Raw genomic sequence first — 21,555 nt, 5'->3', positions numbered from 1 at the left:
TTGTTTCGGGACTGTTTATTTATTCAATACACCACTCACATCCGTCACAGCATCTCAGCGTTACATCTATAAATACATTGCAGTATTGCCAAGCAACAAAATGACCTTCAAAAAGTAAACACTCTGAGGTGAGAAGCAAACCCTTAACAGAATCAATATTAAAGACGTTTGCCTCTCAGTAAACAGATCTGACTGTGTGTGTAACTCTGTGTGTATGTGTATTCATAAGGTTTAAATACAGCAAACTAGAATTTGATAGAACTGGGATTTTCAAGCTGAATGCAGGAATTGAGAATTAAATCGAAATGGAAAAGATTGGAAAATACTGTTCCTTGTAGTCTGCTCACATGCATAGCACCCATATTGGTGCATGCATGCGAGTCCACTTGAGACCAAATTAATTTACACGTGTGCCGAGTTTGAACCCAGGTCTCTTACCCCAGTCCAAAGACTCAGAGGGCTCTTTGATGTAATATATATATATATATATATATATATATATATATATATATATATATATATAAAAAAAACTGACTTCGGAATCGTAATTATTTGTAATCTGGATAAATGTAATCCAGATAAAAGTAATCTCGTTCACAATATATAGAATTACAAAATCCGGATCACTTTTATCCAGATTACAAGTTTTGAAAAACCGACCCCAGTAATCATTCCTAACTGTTCATCAGTTGATTCACATTGTAGTGTGGTTTAGGTAACATCAGAAAGGAACAGCTTACACCTGCCTTTAAAAAGCAAACAATTAAAACTTGAAAGTAGTAGTATATAGGGTCCCTACAAATCGACGTGTGTAATAAAAAAAAAAAAAAGGCTATCCATGGAGAGTATTTGATTGTGATCTCGTTTGAGTGCAGTGAGGGAAGAGTAGTACTGTCAGTTAGGATTCAGCGGGAGGCACTGGCTGCCCCACCCCACTGCCCAGGCCCGCTGCCGTTCTCCCTTCCTGTCACTTCACATTCTTCTTTCAACTTGGACAGGTGGAAGTCTTCTTTCACCTGCTTCAGAAGCTCTGGGTTAAACAGAACATCCAGCGCCATCATCACCAGCGTCTTGGCCGTCCGCAAAGTGAAAAACTGGGCCTTATCAGAACCTGCAGAAACGAGAGCAGTTGAGTGAAAGTTATTTTGATGAACAAATATGAAAAGACCAATGGTTTCAAATCCAAGGCCTTGCCTATAGGCTTTATTGCCATGGTTACTGCTTCTGTTGGATTTAATGATCGTTTGTTCAATTCTCTGTAATAATCAATCAGTTCCATTTAATTAGATTTCTGTCTCAATATGATATGTAACAGAAACAGGTAGGTTAAAATTATGATGGAACACGATCAATATTATGCTATACAGTAATAAACTAAAGAATCTGCCAACCAAGTACGCAAATCACTTATTTGGTTCAGGCCGCTTTATTACCAACAATCAGATTAAACATAGGGGGTCCGGTACACAAGTTTGCAACAACATATAAACCCCATCAGTCTGCTGTTAATACCCTAGTACAGAACAGAGGGTTACCAGTGTCCCGGAAACCGCTGCCTACTCTGTCTCTCCATCTCAGGAGTTTCTAGTTAGTTCATTTGACTCCCTTATATACACTAGTTTGGTGCGGTCCGCCCAAGGGCTGGTTTCTTGTACATATGGGAGTGCAGCTGGTATGTCTCGGTATTGTCATGACCACCATTTTCCAAAGAACAAATGCCTAATTTTTATCATTATATTCCTTCCTCAGCATATTTCTTAGCATAGCATTGTGATCTTTAATTAAAAAAAAAAAATGCTGGTAAGCGAGTTACAAAACTGCAAACAAGCAGGTTACACTTCTGCAAATTGTAGACGCGTGCTTTTCAACGCAGTAGATAAACGTTCATTCTGGTACCAAGTTGGTACTACAGTACTTGACGTGGTTATGTCCCAGGTAGCAGCAGCAGCAACATTTCACCTCTAGCTCTGTCTATGAAATATCTGGGAGAGGTATGAAAATACATTTTAAATACATTTTAAAACCTATATGAGATATGGCATATTGTATTAACAGGTAATTAAAAGCTGAAGAAATGTTTGTGTGTTTTTAAATTGAAAACAACACAATAAAAAAAAAACCCACGGCAGTAACAATATGATCAGACCCAATTTGACCTTTTATTGACAAGCGAATAAAAAAAAATAAAAAATAGATGCTGCTGTTCACAGAGAGCATGGATAAGATGTCCTACCAGCAGCTGCAGTGTACTCTTCAGTGTGATTCAGTGCTTTGGAGCCAATGTAAAAATAGGGGTGGATTCCAGGAACAACAAAGGACAGATTTCCAAAATCTGTGGATCCTATAAAGCAGAAAAGAAAGTTAATCAAGAACCAGCTGCTGCATTACTGCTCAGTCTGTTCAGAAACACAAAATACTAAAGCACAGGCCAGGCTGATTCCAGCATCATCGTTATGTGTGACTTCGTTTTTTAGATCTCAATCCAGACCCTAGGGAACAGCACTACTGACCATTCTACTGTGTTTTTTTTTTTTTTTTTTTTTAATTTGGAATTGCCAATTATCTTTCATTTCAACCCAGCTCACCACTGCCACTCCTGCGCTGACTCGGGAGAGATGAAGACGGACACACGAGTCCTCTGAAACGTGTGCCGTCAGCCGTCTGCTTCTTTTCACTCTGCAGGCCTGTAATGCAGCTACCTCAGAGCTACAGCGTCAGAGGACCACGCAGCTCTGGGCAACTTACAGGCAGGCCCGCAGGCGCCCGGCCAGTCTACAGGAGTCATTGGTGTGCGGTGAGCCGAGGACACCATGGCAGACCTAAGCCCTCCCCACCCGGGCTTGCTCGGCCAATTGTGCGCCGCCCCCTGGGAGCTCCCGTCCACGGTCGGCAGTGGAATAGCCTGGACTCGAACCAGCAACCTCCAGGCTATAAGGAGCATCCTCCACTCCACACGGACTGCCTTTACTGGATGCACCACTAGGGAGCGACCATGCTATTCTTGAACCCGATGATATGCCTTTCTTCCCCAGATTTGCAGCACCGAAGGAAAAAAAACCTGACCTGATTTCTTTTGCAGTTTGCATTCAGAAACAACACCCCACCTTGTCTCTACTGTACATGGTACATGGCACTTTGTGGCAGTCAGACAGAGTCCCACCCCTAAATGGGAAAAGGTATTTTGGCAAAGCACTGTGAAGATGCTTTCACCGATCCAATGTGTAACAAAGGGTGTGAGTCTCCTGTGCTTCAAAGCAGTCTGTCACCTGTCAGCAGCATTCACTCAATCCCAAGTGAAACAAGCTGAATTCTGACATACGCTGGAAAAAAAAAAAAAAAAGTAATAGAATAAAATAAATAATTTGGTTCTGTTTGCTAGAAAGACAGGAAGGACATCCAACCCCCTCCACTGCTGAAAATACCAAACTATGTGACACATGAACACAGTTGGACAGACAAACAGACCAGCAGCCTCTGCATGTCCCAGACGAAAATACACTACATAACTAGTGCCGAGCAAGAACATGCAGTTCTCTTGACAATAAAATACATTTTTAAAATGTCTCTTTATCCAGCAGGGTGGTAATAAGAAGATACCTCCAAACCACCAGGCCATACCACTTCTGCCCCCTACTATTTAAAACAGACACAGCACATGTTATCTGTGTGAAGTATTTTCATTGACAGTAAATGGAACAATGTCACGGTAATTGAAATGGTCAACCAGACAGAATAACTTTCTAAAGCAGTAGCAGTCTCTATGTTTGCACAGACCTGCATTACATAACCCCTAGGTTACAGGAGGCTGTGTGGTCCAGTGGTTAAAGAACAGGGCTTGTAACCTGGAGGTCCCCGGTTCGAATCCCACCTCAGCCACTGACTCGTGTGACCCTGAGCAAGTCACTTAACCTCCTTGTGCTCCGTCTTTCGGGCGAGACGTAGTTGTAAGTGACTCTGCAGCTGATGCATAGTTCCCACACCCTAGTCTCTGTAAGTCGCCTTGCTAAATAAACAATTAATAATAATAATAATAATAATAATAGGAATGTCACCGCCCATATCTCTGAAGCTTCTAAAATACAAGACTCTGCATCTGCAAGCAGTATAAACCATAAGAAATAAACTAGTAAGTATGAAGTAACACAAATGATGTATTTACATGAAGTAACACAAATGATGTATTTACATGAAGTAACACAAATGATGTATTTACATGAAGTAACACAAGGGATGTATTTACATGAAGTAACACAAGGCATGTATTTTACCAGATGGAGTGTTGAGCACCTGCTTGTCTGTTGTGAATTCAATGCCAAGTGCCTTCCCATTCTCCTCATACAGCCGCGCAAGTGTCTTGTTGGGAAGAACATTATGGTACTCGTGAGGCCCGTATTGCAGCTCCACCTGAAACACAGAGCACAGCTTTGTTCAGTTCCCCACAGGATTGCTTCCATCGCTTTGTTTTACGTTGACTAAGATTTTGTTATTTAAACACTCGAACAAACACTGGAGTTTGTCAGGCTCTACCCAGACATGCTCTCGTGCAACAATGCTGATGCTCATCGTAGGAACAGAAAACCAGCACCAATGCTGCAGGAAGGAGTAGTGGGGCAGCAGTGTAGAGTAGTGGTTAGGGCTCTGGACTCTTGGACTCTTGCTCTCGGTGGGGGGCACAGCAAGGTACTTTACCTAGATTGCTCCAGTAAAAACCCAACTGTATAAATGGGTAATTGTATGTAAAAAAAAATAAGTAATTGTATGTAAAAATAATGTGACATCTTGTAACAATTTTAAGTCGCACTGGCTAAGGGCGTCTGCTAAGAAATAAATAATAATAAAATAAATAAATAATAGGAGGGAGCGTGATCTAGATGCACAGTGTAGGTTTTGTTTTATTCCTCAGCTGATTTGTGTATGAAGAAAATATCTTGAAAAATGTCTTGTAAAAATAAGTAAGATAAAGGTATGTCTGGTATAAAAAAGAACATTTAAATGGATCCTGAAACACATTTTTGATGGGAAAAAAAATGACTAAAACTACTTTTTATTGCAGTGTCAAGTCTTTTTATACTTGGTGGAATTTAAAATAAAAACATACTATTGTCAGTGTGCCTTTCCAGGTACAGCCAGTAACAGGTGGGCTTTGTTTGGGTTTCTTTTTTACATTCTGTTTTCTCACTCTAGTTCCCTTTCACACAAAAATGCCGCTACTGAGCCGTCTCAGAGACGTTTCAAATATTCTATAAAATACCCATTCACACAGCATGAAAAAAGCATGGATCATGCGAGTACAGCAATCCATCGTGTATCCACCCTAACCGTTTATCTGCCATGATCAAGCTCTTCAGCAACGTCACTCACGTGTACAGCGCTAATGCAAAATGGCTACAGGAAAGGGAAAGCGAGTTGTGCTTACAATTGAAAGGTTTTTTTTCTTTGTAAACCTATGCATTTTGCTACTGTGTAAATTACCTGACACTAATGTAAGTTTATTGCTGGTAGTGTCACGTGAGCGGTTTAGCGTGTTGTTATGTAAATAAATCCTGTTCGCCTGCGGGGCGTATCAACTTCAACCTCTGTCTCGATCTCCTGCCTGTCACTCAGCAGTGAATGCACGCACCCACATGGCAGATGGCTACTCTGTCACAAACATTAATACCCTGTATCTTTCTAAACAAGAGATTTATGGGAGTTTCCTTATAAAAGCTGAATCTCAAAACAATAATTGTGTGAATATAGTAATTGTTACAGCTGTGTATAATGGTATTTAAAACAGGATTAATTTATCCAACTTTTTACATATCCACCCTTACTCTGGTCCCACCGCAGTTGGACTACTGTACAACTTTCAAACCTGTCAGTCAACAGATCGTTTTCATGGCAACGGTTATATCCATGCTTACGCACCGTGTCGGAGATTCGCCCAGAAATGATCACGCACCGTCCCTTCTATTTGTGAATTCACCTCCTCGTCAGACCTAAAAGTTAATTCCTTAACGCATTTCCGACTCCTATTACTACCTCTTTCTTGATCAGCCATTGCATTTGCAAAAAAGGAAAGCATGTAACAAAAAATACCCAAGACGTCTGGTATGCATGCAGTCAAGTTGGATGTTGACTTTCAATCCATGCCCACTATAGCGTTTCAGAACCATTTTCATGGCAAATTGCACCCCCCAAACGTTATTAATATGAGTCAAAAAAACCAAATAACCATTGGTGTGTCTGTATGAGACAACATGAGTTATAGTACGAGTTACAGTATATATATACACACACACACACACACACACACACACACACATTGATCTGTGTATTTAATCATAGCATAGCATTTCACACAGGAGTTTGAACGGTTCAGGGCCGTCTCTGAACCTCCCGTGAGGTGGTTCAGAGACGGCATAAAATATGACGGCTCTGTGATGGTATAAGCAATTCACAGACCACAATCAGTGCCAGTTCTGAGCCGTCATAACTCGTCTGTGTGAAAGGGGCTTTAACAGCTGAAACGTACTCGGCATCCGGTTGCCATGGCAGCAGATCTGAAACACTGCTCCGCCTTCTCTCTGAGAAACGGGAGGTCCCTGCGCTTCGGGGTGCGCAGATAGAAGTAGAGTTCGGAGTATGCTGGAATGATGTTCGGCTTCACCCCTCCGTGTTTAATGATACCTGGAGAAGGGCACAAGACAAAGATAATGCAAGGCAACAGGGAAACTGAATACAGAGATTGGGAACAGCAAGTTGCTAAATGCAACCCTTATAAAAAATTATTTTATAGAAAAAACCTCTAAAGAATTTATATGGAAAATTGGCCATGCAGAGAATCTCTATAGGATTCTATAGAAAATAAAACTATTGACTTTCTAGAGAGCAGCTCATAGGACCCTGTAGAATTCAGTAGAACATTGTCATTAGGGAAGATTTGCAATTAACATGTCTCTGTACAAATGATTCACGCAGATAAAAGCTCTTGAACATAGAGACAATGTGGGGAAAAGGGTTACCTTTTGGGAGAAAATAAAAATAGATGAATAAACCGGGAAAGAAAAAAAGCTGAAAAAAGAAACAGACGTTTAATGGAACTAGTACATGAATCCTCACCGTGGAGCCTCCAGTCAGGCTTCAGCTGCTGTCTCAGCAGAGATAAGTTGTTGTAAGCAAGGACAGCAGCATCTAAAGCATTAATCCCTTCCCATGGGTACGCTGCAGCATGAGAAGCCTTTCCATAGTACTTCACCGTCACACTGCAAAACCAAAATCACGCCTTCTTAAAACGGCTCACAGCAAGGTCGCACTTTATTTATTTATTAAGAGATACTAAAAGAAACTAAAATTCAAAGACAAACACTTCAACTACTATTTTTTTTCAATGTATTGAAAAGTTTGTCATTGAATTTTAGTTTATTTTAGTGTTTCTCAAATGAGCTGTATTGAATGTTGTTGTTTGTGTGTATCTCTCTCCTGGTTTACATACAGTACAGCTGTGGAAGCCTGAAAACACACACGGCATTGCTACTGATTTCTTTAGATCTCGTTTGGCAGTATTATATTGTAACAGCTCTTCAATTTAGTTCTTTAATTCATATTTTGCTTGTGTAAAGCCATGGGAGGAGGAGGAGGAGGAGGAGGAGGAGGAGGAGGAAGAGGAAGAAAGGCTTCAGCCACAATCAGATTTCAAAACCTAGAAGCAAAAAGGAAATCCAGCTGATCAATCTGAAATCACACATGTAGAATTATTTTTTACTTTGTGAAATGCCCTCTCTTACCCCTCAGCACTACCAGACTGGCACATACAGTGCCTTGCATAAGTTTTCACCCCCCTTGGACTTTTCCACATTTTGTAGTGTTACAACCTGGAATTAAAATGGATTTAATTAGGATTTTTTGTCACTGATCTACACAAAATAGTCCATAATGTCGAAGTGGGGAAAAAAATCTACATATTTTTCAAAATTATTTACAAATAAAAAACTGAAAAGTCTTGATTGCATAAGTATTCACCCCCTTTGCTGTGACACCCCTAAATAAGCTCTGGTGCAACCAGTTGCCTTCAGAAGTCACATAATTAGTTGAATGGAGTCCAACTGTGTGCTATTAAAGTGTCACATAATCTCAGATTAAATACATCTGTCTCTGGAAGGCCAGAGTTTGTTAGAGAGCATATCTAAACAAACAGCATCATGAAGACCAAGGAGCTATCAAAACAAGTCCGGGATAAAGTTCTGGAGAAGCACCAATCAGGGTTGGGTTATAAAAAAATATCCCAAACTTTGAACATCCCCCGGAGCACCGTTAAATCCATTATTAAAAAATGGAAAGAATATGGCACAACCGCAACTCTGCCTAGAGAAGGCCGTCCACCAAAACTCAGTGACCAGGTAAGGAGGGCATTAGTCAGAGAAGCAACCAAGAGGCCAATGGTAACTCTGAAGGAGCTGGAGAGATCCACAGCTGAGATAGGAGAAACCGTCCCTGGGACAACTATAACCCGGACGCTCCACAAAGCTGGGCTTTATGGAAGAGTGGTGAGAAGAAAGCCATTGCTGAAAAAAAACCCATATCAAATCCCGTTTGGATTTTGCCAAAAGGCATGTGGGAGACACAGCAAACATGTGGAAAAAGGTTCTCTGGTTTGGTGAGACCAAAACTGAACTTTTGGCCTTAGCGCAAAGTGTGTGGTGCAAAGCCAACACTGCTCATCACCCTGAGAACACCATCCCCACGGGGAAGCATGGTGGTGGCAGCATCATGTGATGGGGATGCTTTTCATCGGCAGGGACTGGGAAACTGGTCAGGATTGAGGGCAAGATGGATGGAGCCAAATACAGGGAAATTCTAGAGGAAAACCTGTTTCAGTCTGCAAGAGACCTGGGACTGGGGCGGAGGTTCACCTTCTAGCAGGACAATGACCCTAAACACACAGCCAAAGCTACACTGGAGTGGTTTAAAAACAAGAACCTGAATGTCTTAGAATGGCCCAGTCAAAGCCCAGACCTCAATCCGACTGAGAATCTGTGGCAAGACTTGAAAATTGCTGTTCACCAACAGTCCCCATCCAACTTGACAGAGCTTGAGCAATTTTGCCAAGAAGAATGGGCAAAAATTGCAGGATCCAGATGTGCAAAGCTGGTAGAGACTTACCCAAAAAGACTCACAGCTGTAATTGCTGCCAAAGGTGCTTCTACCAAGTATTGACTCAGGGGGGTGAATACTTATGCAACCAACAAATGTCTTTTTTTTTGTTTAATTAACTTTTGTGTCACAATAAAAAATATTTTGCACCTTCAAAGTGTTAAGTATGTTGTGTAAATCAAATGGTAAAAACCCTAATTAAATCCATTTTAATTCCAGGTTGTAACACTACAAAATGTAGAAAAGTCCAAGGGGGGTGAATACTTATGCAAGGCACATTTATATAGGAGCTCCAGTACCAGACCGGCACATTTATATAGGAGCTCCAGTACCAGACCGGCACATTTATATAGCAGCTCCAGTACCAGACCGACACATTTATATAGGAGCTCCAGCACCAGACTTACAGTGGCTCGGTTATGTTGTTGTTAACACATTACACCCATCTAACATGGCCAATGGATTTAGCCTACCTTCACAGGCATGTTAGACTGAAGAGTATCACAGATGCAACTACAAGCTCCAGTTACCCATTACACCACATACAGTGTATATAATACATCAGAGACTGAAGACATCTCCAAACCCTTAGAGAGAAGTTACACATGGATGCAAGATCAGGTTGCATTGCAAGAAGACGAGATACTGCCGGGTGGTGAGGGGTACAAGCTGCTAGACCGTGTATAGTAAGCAGAAGAGAATCAATGAGCCAGGGTCTCACTTGAAAGAGACCATAAGCTACAAGGTCTTTTTATTGTTACATGCATAGTGCTGTCACATTAGTCTAGGGGGCAAGTGCCACAAAAACAAATGCATAGTGGACAGTCTCAAACAACTTTCATTTTATTTATAGGTTTTCTGTAGTATCTTACTGACTATTAAAAAAAAAAGAAATTGCCTGGCATTCGCGTTATTCAAAGCCCAGAATAGTATTTGCTAAGCGTTTAATGATTTAAATAAAGTTTGATATTGATAACAATTATTATGGACTGTTGGTACAGGGGCCTATAATTATAGCACTGTGAAATTCTTTTTATACTTTTTTGTTTTATTTTTCACAAATTGCATTTTATTACAGATACACATTAATAAAACAACTCAAATAGATGTATATCAATAATAGTATAGTACACGTTTTAACTACATACATATTTTTTATTAAACATTATCCGATTTTTTTAAAACATTTTGACAAACAGACTTCACACAGAAAAATAATTTAGTTACCATAATTTCTCATTAGCGTCAGTCCCCCACTTTTTTAAAATCAACTTTCTATCAATATATATAGGGGCTGTGTTTTAAGGGAGGAGGCAGCAGATTGTGGCTACGAGTTGCATTGCGCCCTGTGGACTTCGAAGCGTGTGCCGTCAGCCGACCGCTTTTTTTCACACTGCGGACTCACCATGCAGCCACCCAAGAGCTACAGCATCGGAAGACAACGCAGCTCTCGGGCAGCTTACAGGCAAGCCCATAGGCGCCCGGCCAGACTACAGGCGTCGCTGGTGCGCGGTGAGCCGAGGACACCCTGGCTGACCTAACCCTCCCTCCCCCGGGCGACACTCGGCCAATTGTGCGTCGCCCCCTGGGAGCTCCCGTCCACGGTCGGCTGTGGAATAGCCTGGACTCGAACTTGCGACGTCCAGACTATAGAGCGCATCCTGCACTCCACGTGGAGCGCCTTTACTGGATGCGCCACTCAGGAGCCCCACCCTGTGGAGTTTTTGGGGACAAAAATAGACTAAGGTGGGGGCAGTGTAAAGATCTGTGCATTTGTGTTGTACTGTACTTCTGTGTATGCGTGTTTACGTGCTGTGTGTGTCTTATGTCGTTCCCTTCCCCCTCTGTATTTCCCGCCGTTGTTTAACTCTCTGTTGCTGTGTGACCCTAGCCTGTGCGCAGAGGCATGTTCTTTGTCTCCCTTGTGATTGGCCCTTCCCGCTGTATGAGTTGTGTAGTCCGTGGTTTGTGTCTCCCCTGTGATTGGTCCTGTCTGTAAGTCACTGTGTGTTCATGTGTTCAGTGTGTTCCCATTGGCCCGAAGTGTGCGGGTGAGGCCCAATGGGACGCGTAAGTTTTGAATAGAGTAGCGGGGTGGGCTGGGGTTATAAAAGGCGCTGCGACGCCCTGTGTGTGTGTGGTTGTGTTGTGGTTACCATGGTTTTATTTATTTGTTTATTTAGCAGACGCCTTACAGAGACTAGGGTGTGTGAACTATGCATCAGCTGCAGAGTCACTTACAACTACGTCTTACCCGAAAGACAGAGCACAAGGAGGTGAAGTGTCTTGCTCAGGGTCACACAATGAGTCAGTGGCTGAGGGGGGATTTGAACCAGGGACCTCCTGGTTACAAGCCCTTTTCTTTAACCACTGGACCACACAGCCTCTGGAGCAGCTGACAGGGAGCTGTGTGTGTGCGACTGAGTGCTGAATAAAGCTTTTGGAATGAGAAACCAACGTGTCTGTCTCTCCTGTTTTCTGGCTGTCTGCGGAACGCTACAATATATATTTACACTGCCCTACTATTGTGGGGCTGTCATAATAATTGCACATACAACAATCTACCCATTAAAAAAACAAAAAAACACAAAAATAAATAACACAACAATAGAAATTGTATTTCAATCCCATTGCACTGAAGCAGTATACAACAAGCTTGGGGTCTCTCAGTATTTAAACACAAAGCAAAGCAGATTCATTCATTCAAATCCATTCAAAACCAAAATAGCATTTGCTCCAGTGCAAAGTTTGCACCACTTGAAATAAAACAAGTATTAGAATACCAATGCAAAATACAGTACAGGCAAACAAGCCATATTTTCCCCAAAAGCAATGAACCAGCCGACAGTTGTAAAATCTGCACATCATTATTTTGCCACTGTCAGCTGCATACATCCCCTCATGCTCAAATTCTTTGCAGTGTTGTTTAATTGTTATGCACGGTTTAGGCATTTTAGAAACAAAGTCTCCTCTTCCATCACAATTTTAATTACCAAACAACTCGCTTCAAATTATACATCTGCGCAAGTGCTAGTCAGAGATTCTGTTTCCTCAGACCAGGTATTTTCTGTATAAACCTCACAATTTAAAAATGTCACTCTGTTTTGTAATGATTTTTCACACAGGGCTCTATCTATAATAGTTTCATGTGTATATTATGTTATGTTAAATGTGTATTTGATTTTTTAAATGGTATTTTTTTTATAGCATTTGTAAACAACCACCCTGGTGAACATGTTTCCCCTGAAGGCACGCGTTCCACACACACAAGTAGCTTCTTAAAGTTTGAGTCTGTGACGGAAAAACAATTCTGAATGTTTTCCTGAGCAAATTTTTTCAAATATTCCCCCCTAATTCTGAATGTTCTAAAACGTCATTTGTGCACCAAGGCATTGCAACCTGCAGCTGCACTTCTGTGTCAGAAAGAGCAGACTAATTACTTCACAATCACTTGACGTGCGACTAGTTGACCAGTTTCTGCGGTCGCCTGTCACTGCTAATCAGCGAGTCGACTATTCGCTTACTCATCCTCAGCCATGTCAGGAAGGTAGGCAGCATCCTCCTGCGATGGGTGTGCCATGAACACCAGGTCCAGGCCTTCAAAGCCTCCTGCTTCGATCAGGTCAATCTTGCCACCTCCCTCTTCTTCTGCAGGAGTTCCAATCACAGTCACCTAAACAGACCCCCTCAGTGTTAGTGACGAGGGTATTCTTACACAGGGCAGCCTTGACATCGGCAGGGGGTCTGCACTGTATTGTACTGAATGTGCTTAAAAACAATCCACTACTGTAGAGATTTCAACGACACTCTCTGAATTAAAGTTACACCTTCTCACTGCACTGAACTACAGCATTTACTATATGAACTAATATTTGTGTATCAAAAAAGTACTTAAGGCCTGTAGTCCGGTACAAAAAATGTAAAGTAACACAATTAAATACAGATTGACGCTGCCCATTTAGTAGTGACAACCAACAGTCTCCAAAATCAAAAATAAATAAATAACCACAACAAACCATGTCTGGACTAATCGTACATAGTTGGTTAGGTTTAATTGTTGTTACTGCAATGATATATGAATGGGTTGCACCACATCAGTGTGTTCCAAAAGGTCTAGACCAGGGGTGCCCAATCCTGGTCCTGGAGGGCCGATGTCCCTCCTGGCTTTTGTTGCAACTGTGCCCTAAATTACTTAATTAGACCAATCAAGCCCTTATTAGAAGCCTAATTGGTCCAATTGATCAATTTAGTGTACAGTTTGAACAAAAACCAGGAGGGCATCGGCCCTCCAGGACCAGGATTGGGCACCCCTGGACTAGAGGCTGTTGTTCATCTTTGGCAAACCATGTCTTAACTACAGGTGTTTAAATCCCCAGCGAATGATGACTGTGGTCTTGTGGAGGCACAGTGTTGCAGCAGGACTGCACCCTGGCACACAGCACCATTATTCCACCCAGTGGTGGGAAGGCAGTTTTTTCTGGCTGCTTTGGCTCATCTTGCACAACTTGAGTTCCTTCACATCTGTTTCGTGTTTTTTTTTTTTGGGGGGGGGGGGGTATTATTTAAAGGGGCACCACGTTAAAATGGCAAGGTGACCAGCAATGTGACCCTCTCAAATATACGTGTGCAGCGTTTTACATAAACATTCTGTTAGGGTTGTTACCAGACCCCACCCTGTACTGTATCATCTGCCTTGTGATTAAGAAATGGTATGCAGCTCTCCAAAGCTGGGTAACGACTTTCCCAAAGAAGTAATTGAAGAAAATTGTATTACAGTAATTAGGACATTCCATGAATAACACAACCATGAATATAGTATAACAGATATACAATTTTACCCTGCTTCGTAATTTTTCAACCAAGAACGCTTGGCAGCTTCTATGATTCTTGCCTTACCGTTACTCGAACTGGAGGATCGACCAGCGCCTCCAACGCCCCTTTCATTCCCACAGCTGCGGCAGCACCGACCTCAGCGATCAGGTTATGTCCGCATGCATGACCGATACCTGGCAACGCGTCATACTCGCACAGAAACCCAATATTTAACGTGTCACCCCCCGCGTTGCCTCCGGTGGGTCCCCATGTGGCCCGGAACGCCGTGTCCAGTTTGTAATGGCTTTCAACGCTCCATCCCTTCTCTGTCTCCGTGAAGAAGCGGACGAGGATGTCGTGAGACTGCTTTTCCTCGTACGCTAGTTCTGCGCAGCTCCATATGTCTTTACTCAACGCGAACAGGGTGTCCTTAGCTGAATCTATGCAACATCCTGCTTTGTGTTTGCACTTCTGCAATTTCTCTTGATTACAATTGTACGCTGTTCGCATGGTCAGTATATGGTAAATATGATAAATGGAACACTAAAAAATAACCGTAGCCTAACTGAAATTATTATTAATTAAAAGTAATTTGTAGTGTTGATCTTTTTTTTTTTTAAATCAACACAGAAAAAAAGCAAACTTACGGTAATTCTGTAAAAATAAGCAGTTTGCACTGTCAAAATTACCCTGCAAGGTTTTTAAACGCACTAACTGAGACAGAAAGAGTCTGACTTTAATTAACAGCTGGGCAAGTACAAGCACGCTTGAGCATTTTGTCTGTCCCAAAGCATTTCCCAAGCATTTAAAGGGTCAAAAGCAAGGGCACTTAATCGCTATGCACCCTTTTAATTGTAGTTGTGCAGTGTGGTTCTTCTCATAGCCTGACACTTCGTTCAATCGCACTTAACACTACAAAGCCCAGCATGCATTTCGACATTTTCTCTCCGCTGTTGTGTAACATGGAAACCGTATTTACTCTAACGTGCCACTCAAGATTGCGCAAAACCAATCACTGGAGAAATGGATATCCCTGCAAAATGCAAGCAGTGTCTCGTAAACATCCAAATCGAGCAGCCTTCTAGAACCCGGATGTATCCAAACTCTAGGAGCTTAGTCACCTTGTTTACCTTGGTTTAAATTCAAACGAGGTGCAGTGAGGGGGGAGGAGCTCAATATGAAAAGGCAGTACCCCTGCACCCAGCACACTTACAACTGCATAGTCAATATTAAGAGCAAAGAAAGCTGGAAAAGAATGGAATAACAACAGAGTTGGAATGTTTTAAGGTTCCTTTCCACACACAACTGTGTGGTTCATGTTTTTAATGTCTGCCAGCTTGTACTGTACAAGTCATTAAAGATAACGATAACCATGTGCAAATTAATGTCATGCACTAATGTTGCCTTAGATGTAACTTATCCTAAACCTGTTATGTACACAGATTGTCTATATTTTATGAAATAAAATAAAAATACAGTGAGTGCTGAACAAGTCCCTTTCCACCCATCCCAACGTGCCTGGAGGTCGGCAGTACCGGTGCGGTGTTGTAAGTGGTACATCGTCAGAATGTGGTACGCGTACCAAAACTTGACCCATGTAATGTCAGAAAATGGTCCTCTGTCAGCTTTTGGTACACGTGTAATCAATTGAGCTCTGATAGGTGTTTTGCTATTGTCAAAAAGAGGTACATTTACCGTTAATTATACATTATACTTAAATTGGAAACAGACAACCAATCTCTCTTTAAGGAAAAAACTATTCACCATGAACAAGACACAATGTATTTGCATATGATAAATATTCACCTACTATTTTCTTAATGGTGGAAAAATATGATAAATGATATTAAAAACTATGTAAAAGACTGGAAAAGATCAATGCAATTAAAAAAGACGTAAAAGATCGAGCAAGCGCAGTGTGCTACGTACCACTATTTAACGCATACCTCTAAATAACACTAGACCGGTACCCAGCAAACAAACCTAATGGGTCGACTTTCATGTAACACAATGATTCGGAATCTGCATAGTTCATATTAAACTTTGTAAAAAAAATGTAAAGTTTTGAAAATTCACGAAGAAGCGGTGATGTTTCTGCTGTAAAAAGTAGCTTTTAGAGTTTCTAATTGTGCTTCATTGGAAAAACAACATCATCCTTAAACCCCAATAGAAAAGCATAATATGAATCATTTCCCACTCTGCCCATACTTATTTGTAAACTGGAGGACATGCATAATGTTCTAGGGCAGCAGTGGTTAGGGCTCTGGACTCTTGACCAGAGGGTCGTGGGTTCAATCCCCGTGGAGGACACTGCTGCTGTACCCTTGAGTAAGGTACTTTACCCAGATTGCTCCAGTAAAAACCCAGCTGTATAAATGAGTAATTGTATGTAAAAATAATGTAATTGAATGTAAAAAATAATTTGATATCTTATAACAATTGTAAGTCGTCCTGGATAAGGACGTCTGCTAAGAAATAAATAATAATAATATTAGGCAGCATTTCATATTTGACTTGTTGGCGTTGTGTCATTACATTTCGTCGTGTTCGCACTGCCTCGCAACACTGGCACAGGAGAGTCTTATAGTATTGGGGCTATATTAAGACTCTGTCTAGGCAGACAATTGTAACTTTGTGGAAGATAGTGTTACCAACACCATTCCCAAGCAGTATATTTTATATTATTTTTTTACATTCTATGGTATTGACCAAGCAATTCAAGAAGTAGGTACCTGCTTTGAATAAAGGGTGTCTGTTCATTTCTGACAATCCAGCAACATTTTACTGCAGCCAGCCTCGGGCTAGAAGGACCTAGCAGCTCATTGCATTGCACTTCCCATCACATTTCTACATCATTAGGTTGCAGAGCCAACACATAGTGCTTCCTGCTTGCACTGTGAAATCAGACAGCATTCTCAGCAGAATCCCAAAGCAAGCCTGCATCCTTGATTAGCTCAGGTGTTTTGCATCAGCCCAGCAAAGTCGTGCTGGATTAGCTTTATGATTTGATGACTCAAAATGTACGCTAATTTATCATGCTCTCTGGACGTGTAATCCTCGAGTGCTTCCCAAGTCATCTGCAGTGGAAATGCATCGGGATTAAAGGTGTAATAACAAGTGGGGCCCTGCTATCTGTGACACAGGAAATGTACTGATAGAACCAGCTTCATCTGAGTCCAAGTGGAAAGAAAAAAACAGCTCTGGGTCACTGGCGTATTACCTTTTACACAACTGTGTTTTCACCTGTTAGTTAAGAAAGATTGTTTACCACTGCACTCACATATGATACACTGCACACTAGGATAGACTACTGCATGCCACTTCCAAGAAAGCAATTCATCCTGTATGAAGATAAGGAGTGGAAAAACACTGGATAGCACCGGGCCAGCAGAGGATTTGTTAACTAACATCCTGGACTTGCATGAGAGAGAATCAGTTACCAGCAGCTTTTTTTGTCTTTTTGGTCTTTATAGTGGTTGTAGCTCTCAAAGTACATTGGTCTTAAATGTGCACTGTTGAAAGAATGTTCATTTTAGAGCAGAATATCTATTATGACACTGGGTTGAAGATCCAGCATCATAGTTAACCCTTCATAGTGTTGTGCATGCATCCTTTTAAAATTCTGAACAATTTGACCCCACTTGAGAAAGTTTCCATGCTGCGTTTTGGAGTTCTTTTGGAAAGACTGCCTCCTGCTGGGTGGGTCTTGCAGTGCCTTGGTATTATTCTCGATTTAAGAACCGGAAATACAATTTACCACTGAACAATAACGTCGGCTTGTTTTTAAAAGTAGCTGAGAGCAAGCCTGCACCTCCCAACTAAAGTCAACAGGAATCACGATGTACCTGCTCACCTTGACACTGTTGCTAATCGTTTGGAATGGTTCAGGGTTCTGCGTTCTTATTCCAGTTTCACACTGTTGCTAATCATTTGGAATGGTTCAGGGTTCTGCGTTCTTATTCCAGTTTCACACTGTTGCTAATCATTTGGAATGGTTCAGGGTTCTGCGTTCTTATTCCAGTTTCACACAGTTGCTAATCATTTGGAATGGTTCAGGGTTCTGCGTTCTTATTCCAGTTTCACACTGTTGCTAATCATTTGGAATGGTTCAGGGTTCTGCGTTCTTTTTCCAGTTTCACACTGTTGCCAATCATTCGGAACGGTTCAGGGTTCTGTTGCTTCAGTAATGAGTGAACCATAACATGGTCCCTAACTTGCTTTTCTTGCGTAGCAGTTTTTTTGTACCCACTCCAAAATCTTGTCCAAGTTCGTGAAAACTGCTTTATGATTTGATGAGAAGAACATAAAGTGATGGGATGATGAATTCATAACAAAGGGCTTGAGTGGGGCAAAACAGGCAACAAATACCCCACTTCCAATCATCCATTCTAGCTTAACAGGGACAAGAAGAAGAAGAAGAAGAAGAAGAAGAAGAAGAAGAAGAAGAAGAAGAAGAAGAAGAATTATGTTCCTACTCTTTGGCTGCTGAAGAAATTGCACTTTTTGGCTGCTGTGAATTCAGAATTAGGTCTGTACTGAAACATGCAAGCAATAGGAATGGTCACATTTCCCCCTTGGGATCACCAATTCAATTAAAGTGATACCTTAAGTCAATGAGGACTTGACAGGCAAATATATACCAGTGCCTCACTCCTACGACACGACAATTACACACTTTAGCATGTCCACTTTATTCACTGAATGCACTTAGTGACCATTCTATAGGTTAGCACCATACACTTGCATTAGCGGCATTTGAAACTTACATTGAGTTGAGTAGGTGAAGCAGGACTGCAGTACACAAAGGGCAATTTGGAGTTTGGATTGTACAGAGTAGAGATGGGGAATAAAGTAGAACACCATGTGAAGCCAACTGATCCCTAGACATATTCCAAAGCTACTTCGTTTCTTGTAGTTTAACAAATACAGAGCATAATAAGATCATATAGTTATTATTGTTAGCACTTACTTTGGTTTTCATTTATAACTATAGAAGTACCAATCCGTGAAGGAATGCCTGTATTTTGGTAATGTAACAGAGGAAACAATTGGCCCAAAAGCAGACTCTAATGAAACCCTCCCTTGCTCCATAAACCTTACCGCACCTAATTATTAAAAAACAATTGATTACATAACCTTTCTATTTAACTGGTTTAAAATATAATTTGAAAAGAAATCATATATAATCAAATCAAATTTAATCAACCCTTTATTAAAATGAGACCAGATTTATTTTCGTGTCCATTTTGTTGACTAAGACAGACCCCCTGTGGCCATACTGAGTAAAGTCAATTTTACTGGAAGAATTTGTTTTATTAAAGAAAGACTGGAAGGAGACACCGCACTATAAGAAATCACGCATGCTCAACACTGCATCAACTCTGTGAAACAGGCTGAGTATTCCCAATTAAACTAAAGAATAGAAAGGGTTCAGAAACTATACTTGGGGAATGAAATCAATGTATATTTGCAGAAACGTTAATAGTGGTGTAATGTAAAAAGGGTGTGTGCTATATTTTGTTTTCTTACAGAAGGAAAAAAGGCTATTTTAATCTTCCATGAAAGTGAATTACAGCTAACAGCTAGAATAATTGCAAGGCGATCTATGAACTTGAATAAGGGGTGCTGAATCTTACTTTCCTTAAAGAACAGTGTAACATATTTTTGTGCCATGATTCTAATTATATATATATATATATATATATATATATATATATATATATATATATATATATATAACAACTGATTTATAAAGAATTAAGAACAATTTCATAAAATCATATTAATTAGAATTCACTGAATTTATATTAATTTACATACTTACTCAAATGATTATCCTGCTTGCATATTCATATCATTATATTTACTGACTTAAGAATATAATTAGTCTTGCAGAACAGACAAATTATAGACAATTAATGTATTTATTTCACTTGTAATTGACATTTACATGGAGATTCTGCCTAACCAGTATTGCTTACTGAGATTAATGTGCTGATTTATAATATTTTGATATTAACCTTCTTCCCTGCTTTTCTACTGCATTGTATTTACAAACTTTTGATAAAAGTTATAAAAGATATAACTGTGTTGCATGTTTTATTGTGCAATTGTTTCCTTGCGATCTTTTGGGAGCAATGTGTAACTAGGAGCACTAACTGAATGAAACCATTACACACATGAATTATCTTCTTTGGTTATCTAAACACCCAATCCCCCCCCCCCAACAGAAGACAGGACGGCCAGTCGGGAGACCTCATTTACACACAGCAACTTCTTTAGCTCCGGGTTGAGCAAAACCATAACACTTTGTAACAGCTTGTATTGACACTAGAAACACCCAGGCTTGCTTTCCCACATCCGTTTGTTGATACCATAGAAAAAAAACAAAATCAATTATTCTTTAACAAAAATGTGGTATAATGCCAAAAACCGACACCCTGACAAATGTAGTATTTGTATACTCAGCAGATTTTTATTAGCAACTGTAAAGTCCTGGTGGATGATAGCTATAACCTAAACAAACCTTGAATGCCATCCCTTGTGGAAGTAACCGTGCAATTTAGGGGTCAATGATCTCATATTGCACGTGGGAGAGAGGGGATGTTAAAAGTAACGATTCTATGAGAATTTCATAAATCACTCTTTTAATGCTCTACTATTTGTCACGTGTGCAGTTTTGAAATAAGCGTGCAATAGGAAATATCTGTTTTGCCATTTTTTAAACCATCTGGTATGAAATGATTTGGGAAGTGCAAGTGCATGAAAGTCATGAAAGTAAGGCATGCAAATGGAGAGCGAGGAAGATAAGTGCCTGCTATGTGCTTATCTCAAAACCGCACATGTGATATTTAATCAGCAAAATATTTCACTCAATACAATCCCTGGCTGTTAGGCTCCACAGCCCTGAGGAATGGATTTCTATTAAAGCTGACCACAGATACAATAACGCTGAAGCTGCAGAGTACCGGAGGTGCACACAGACTATCTGCCACTGCCTCACCAGACCTGCATGTGTAGCACAGAACATGTCTGTATTACCCACTGGGTAAGCTTCCTATGATATGACGATCTGAGTCCAGAAACGGTCCTTTTACAACATACTGTAACTATACCTTTATTATTATTATTATTATTATTATTATTATTATTATTATTATTATTATTATTATTATTATTAATATTTATTTATTTCTTAGCAGACGCCCTTATCCAGGGCGACTTACAATTGTTACAAGATATCACATTATTTTTACATACAATTACCCATTTATACAGTTGGGTTTTTACTGGAGCAATCTAGGTAAAGTACCTTGCTCAAGGGTACAGCAGCAGTGTCCCCCACAAGGGATTGAACCCACGACCCTCCGGTCAGAAGTCCAGAGCCCTAACCACTACTCCACACTGCTGCCCCAAGGTCCATGTCCTGTGACAGACGAAGAGCTGGTCAGATTGACGCAGAGCTCTTGTCCTATGCACGCAGCATCTCAATGCCGGCACTGAGCAGAGGAAATTTAATCTCTCATCCTCCGTTGAAGCAAACGGAGGTGGATGGAAGGACTCCAATTCCATAGACTGATTAACGTGGAAGGCTGTGATCACCTTGGGGAG

General features: G+C 40.8%; 1 protein-coding gene across 2 annotated transcripts; it reads right to left on the bottom strand.

The window, feature by feature from the left end:
* On the bottom strand, positions 1-14,753 carry LOC117403000 (peptidase M20 domain-containing protein 2-like). 2 transcript variants are annotated; one of them, XM_034004798.3, is made up of 7 exons: positions 14,029-14,750; positions 12,657-12,805; positions 7,102-7,244; positions 6,515-6,669; positions 4,269-4,404; positions 2,234-2,341; positions 1-1,111 (listed from the first exon to the last, which is right to left on the bottom strand). In XM_034004798.3, exons 1-7 carry the CDS (start codon positions 14,452-14,454, stop codon positions 906-908), a joined length of 1,323 nt encoding a protein of 440 aa, XP_033860689.1. In that variant the 5' UTR covers positions 14,455-14,750; the 3' UTR covers positions 1-905. The 2 variants fall into 2 exon arrangements, with proteins under 2 accessions (XP_033860689.1, XP_033860690.1); XM_034004799.3 differs by having other exon boundaries at positions 974-1,111; positions 4,288-4,404; positions 14,029-14,753.
* Between the last annotated feature and the right edge of the window lie 6,802 nt (positions 14,754-21,555).

The sequence above is a fragment of the Acipenser ruthenus genome, chromosome 5 (assembly GCF_902713425.1).
Source record: "Acipenser ruthenus chromosome 5, fAciRut3.2 maternal haplotype, whole genome shotgun sequence".
Lineage (NCBI taxonomy): Eukaryota > Metazoa > Chordata > Actinopteri > Acipenseriformes > Acipenseridae > Acipenser > Acipenser ruthenus.
This window is presented reverse-complemented; position numbering and strand designations above follow the sequence as displayed.

Excerpts from the sequence above, each read along its gene's own strand:
- LOC117403000 (XM_034004798.3), bottom strand. The coding sequence starts at position 14,454 with ATGCGAACAGCGTACAATTGTAATCAAGAGAAATTGCAGAAGTGCAAA. Across the intron at positions 6,670-7,101 it reads GCCTGACTGGAGGCTCCACG|GTATCATTAAACACGGAGGG; the intron begins GTGAGGATTCAT and ends GCCCTTCTCCAG. Across the intron at positions 1,112-2,233 it reads AGAGTACACTGCAGCTGCTG|GTTCTGATAAGGCCCAGTTT; the intron begins GTAGGACATCTT and ends TCGTTTCTGCAG.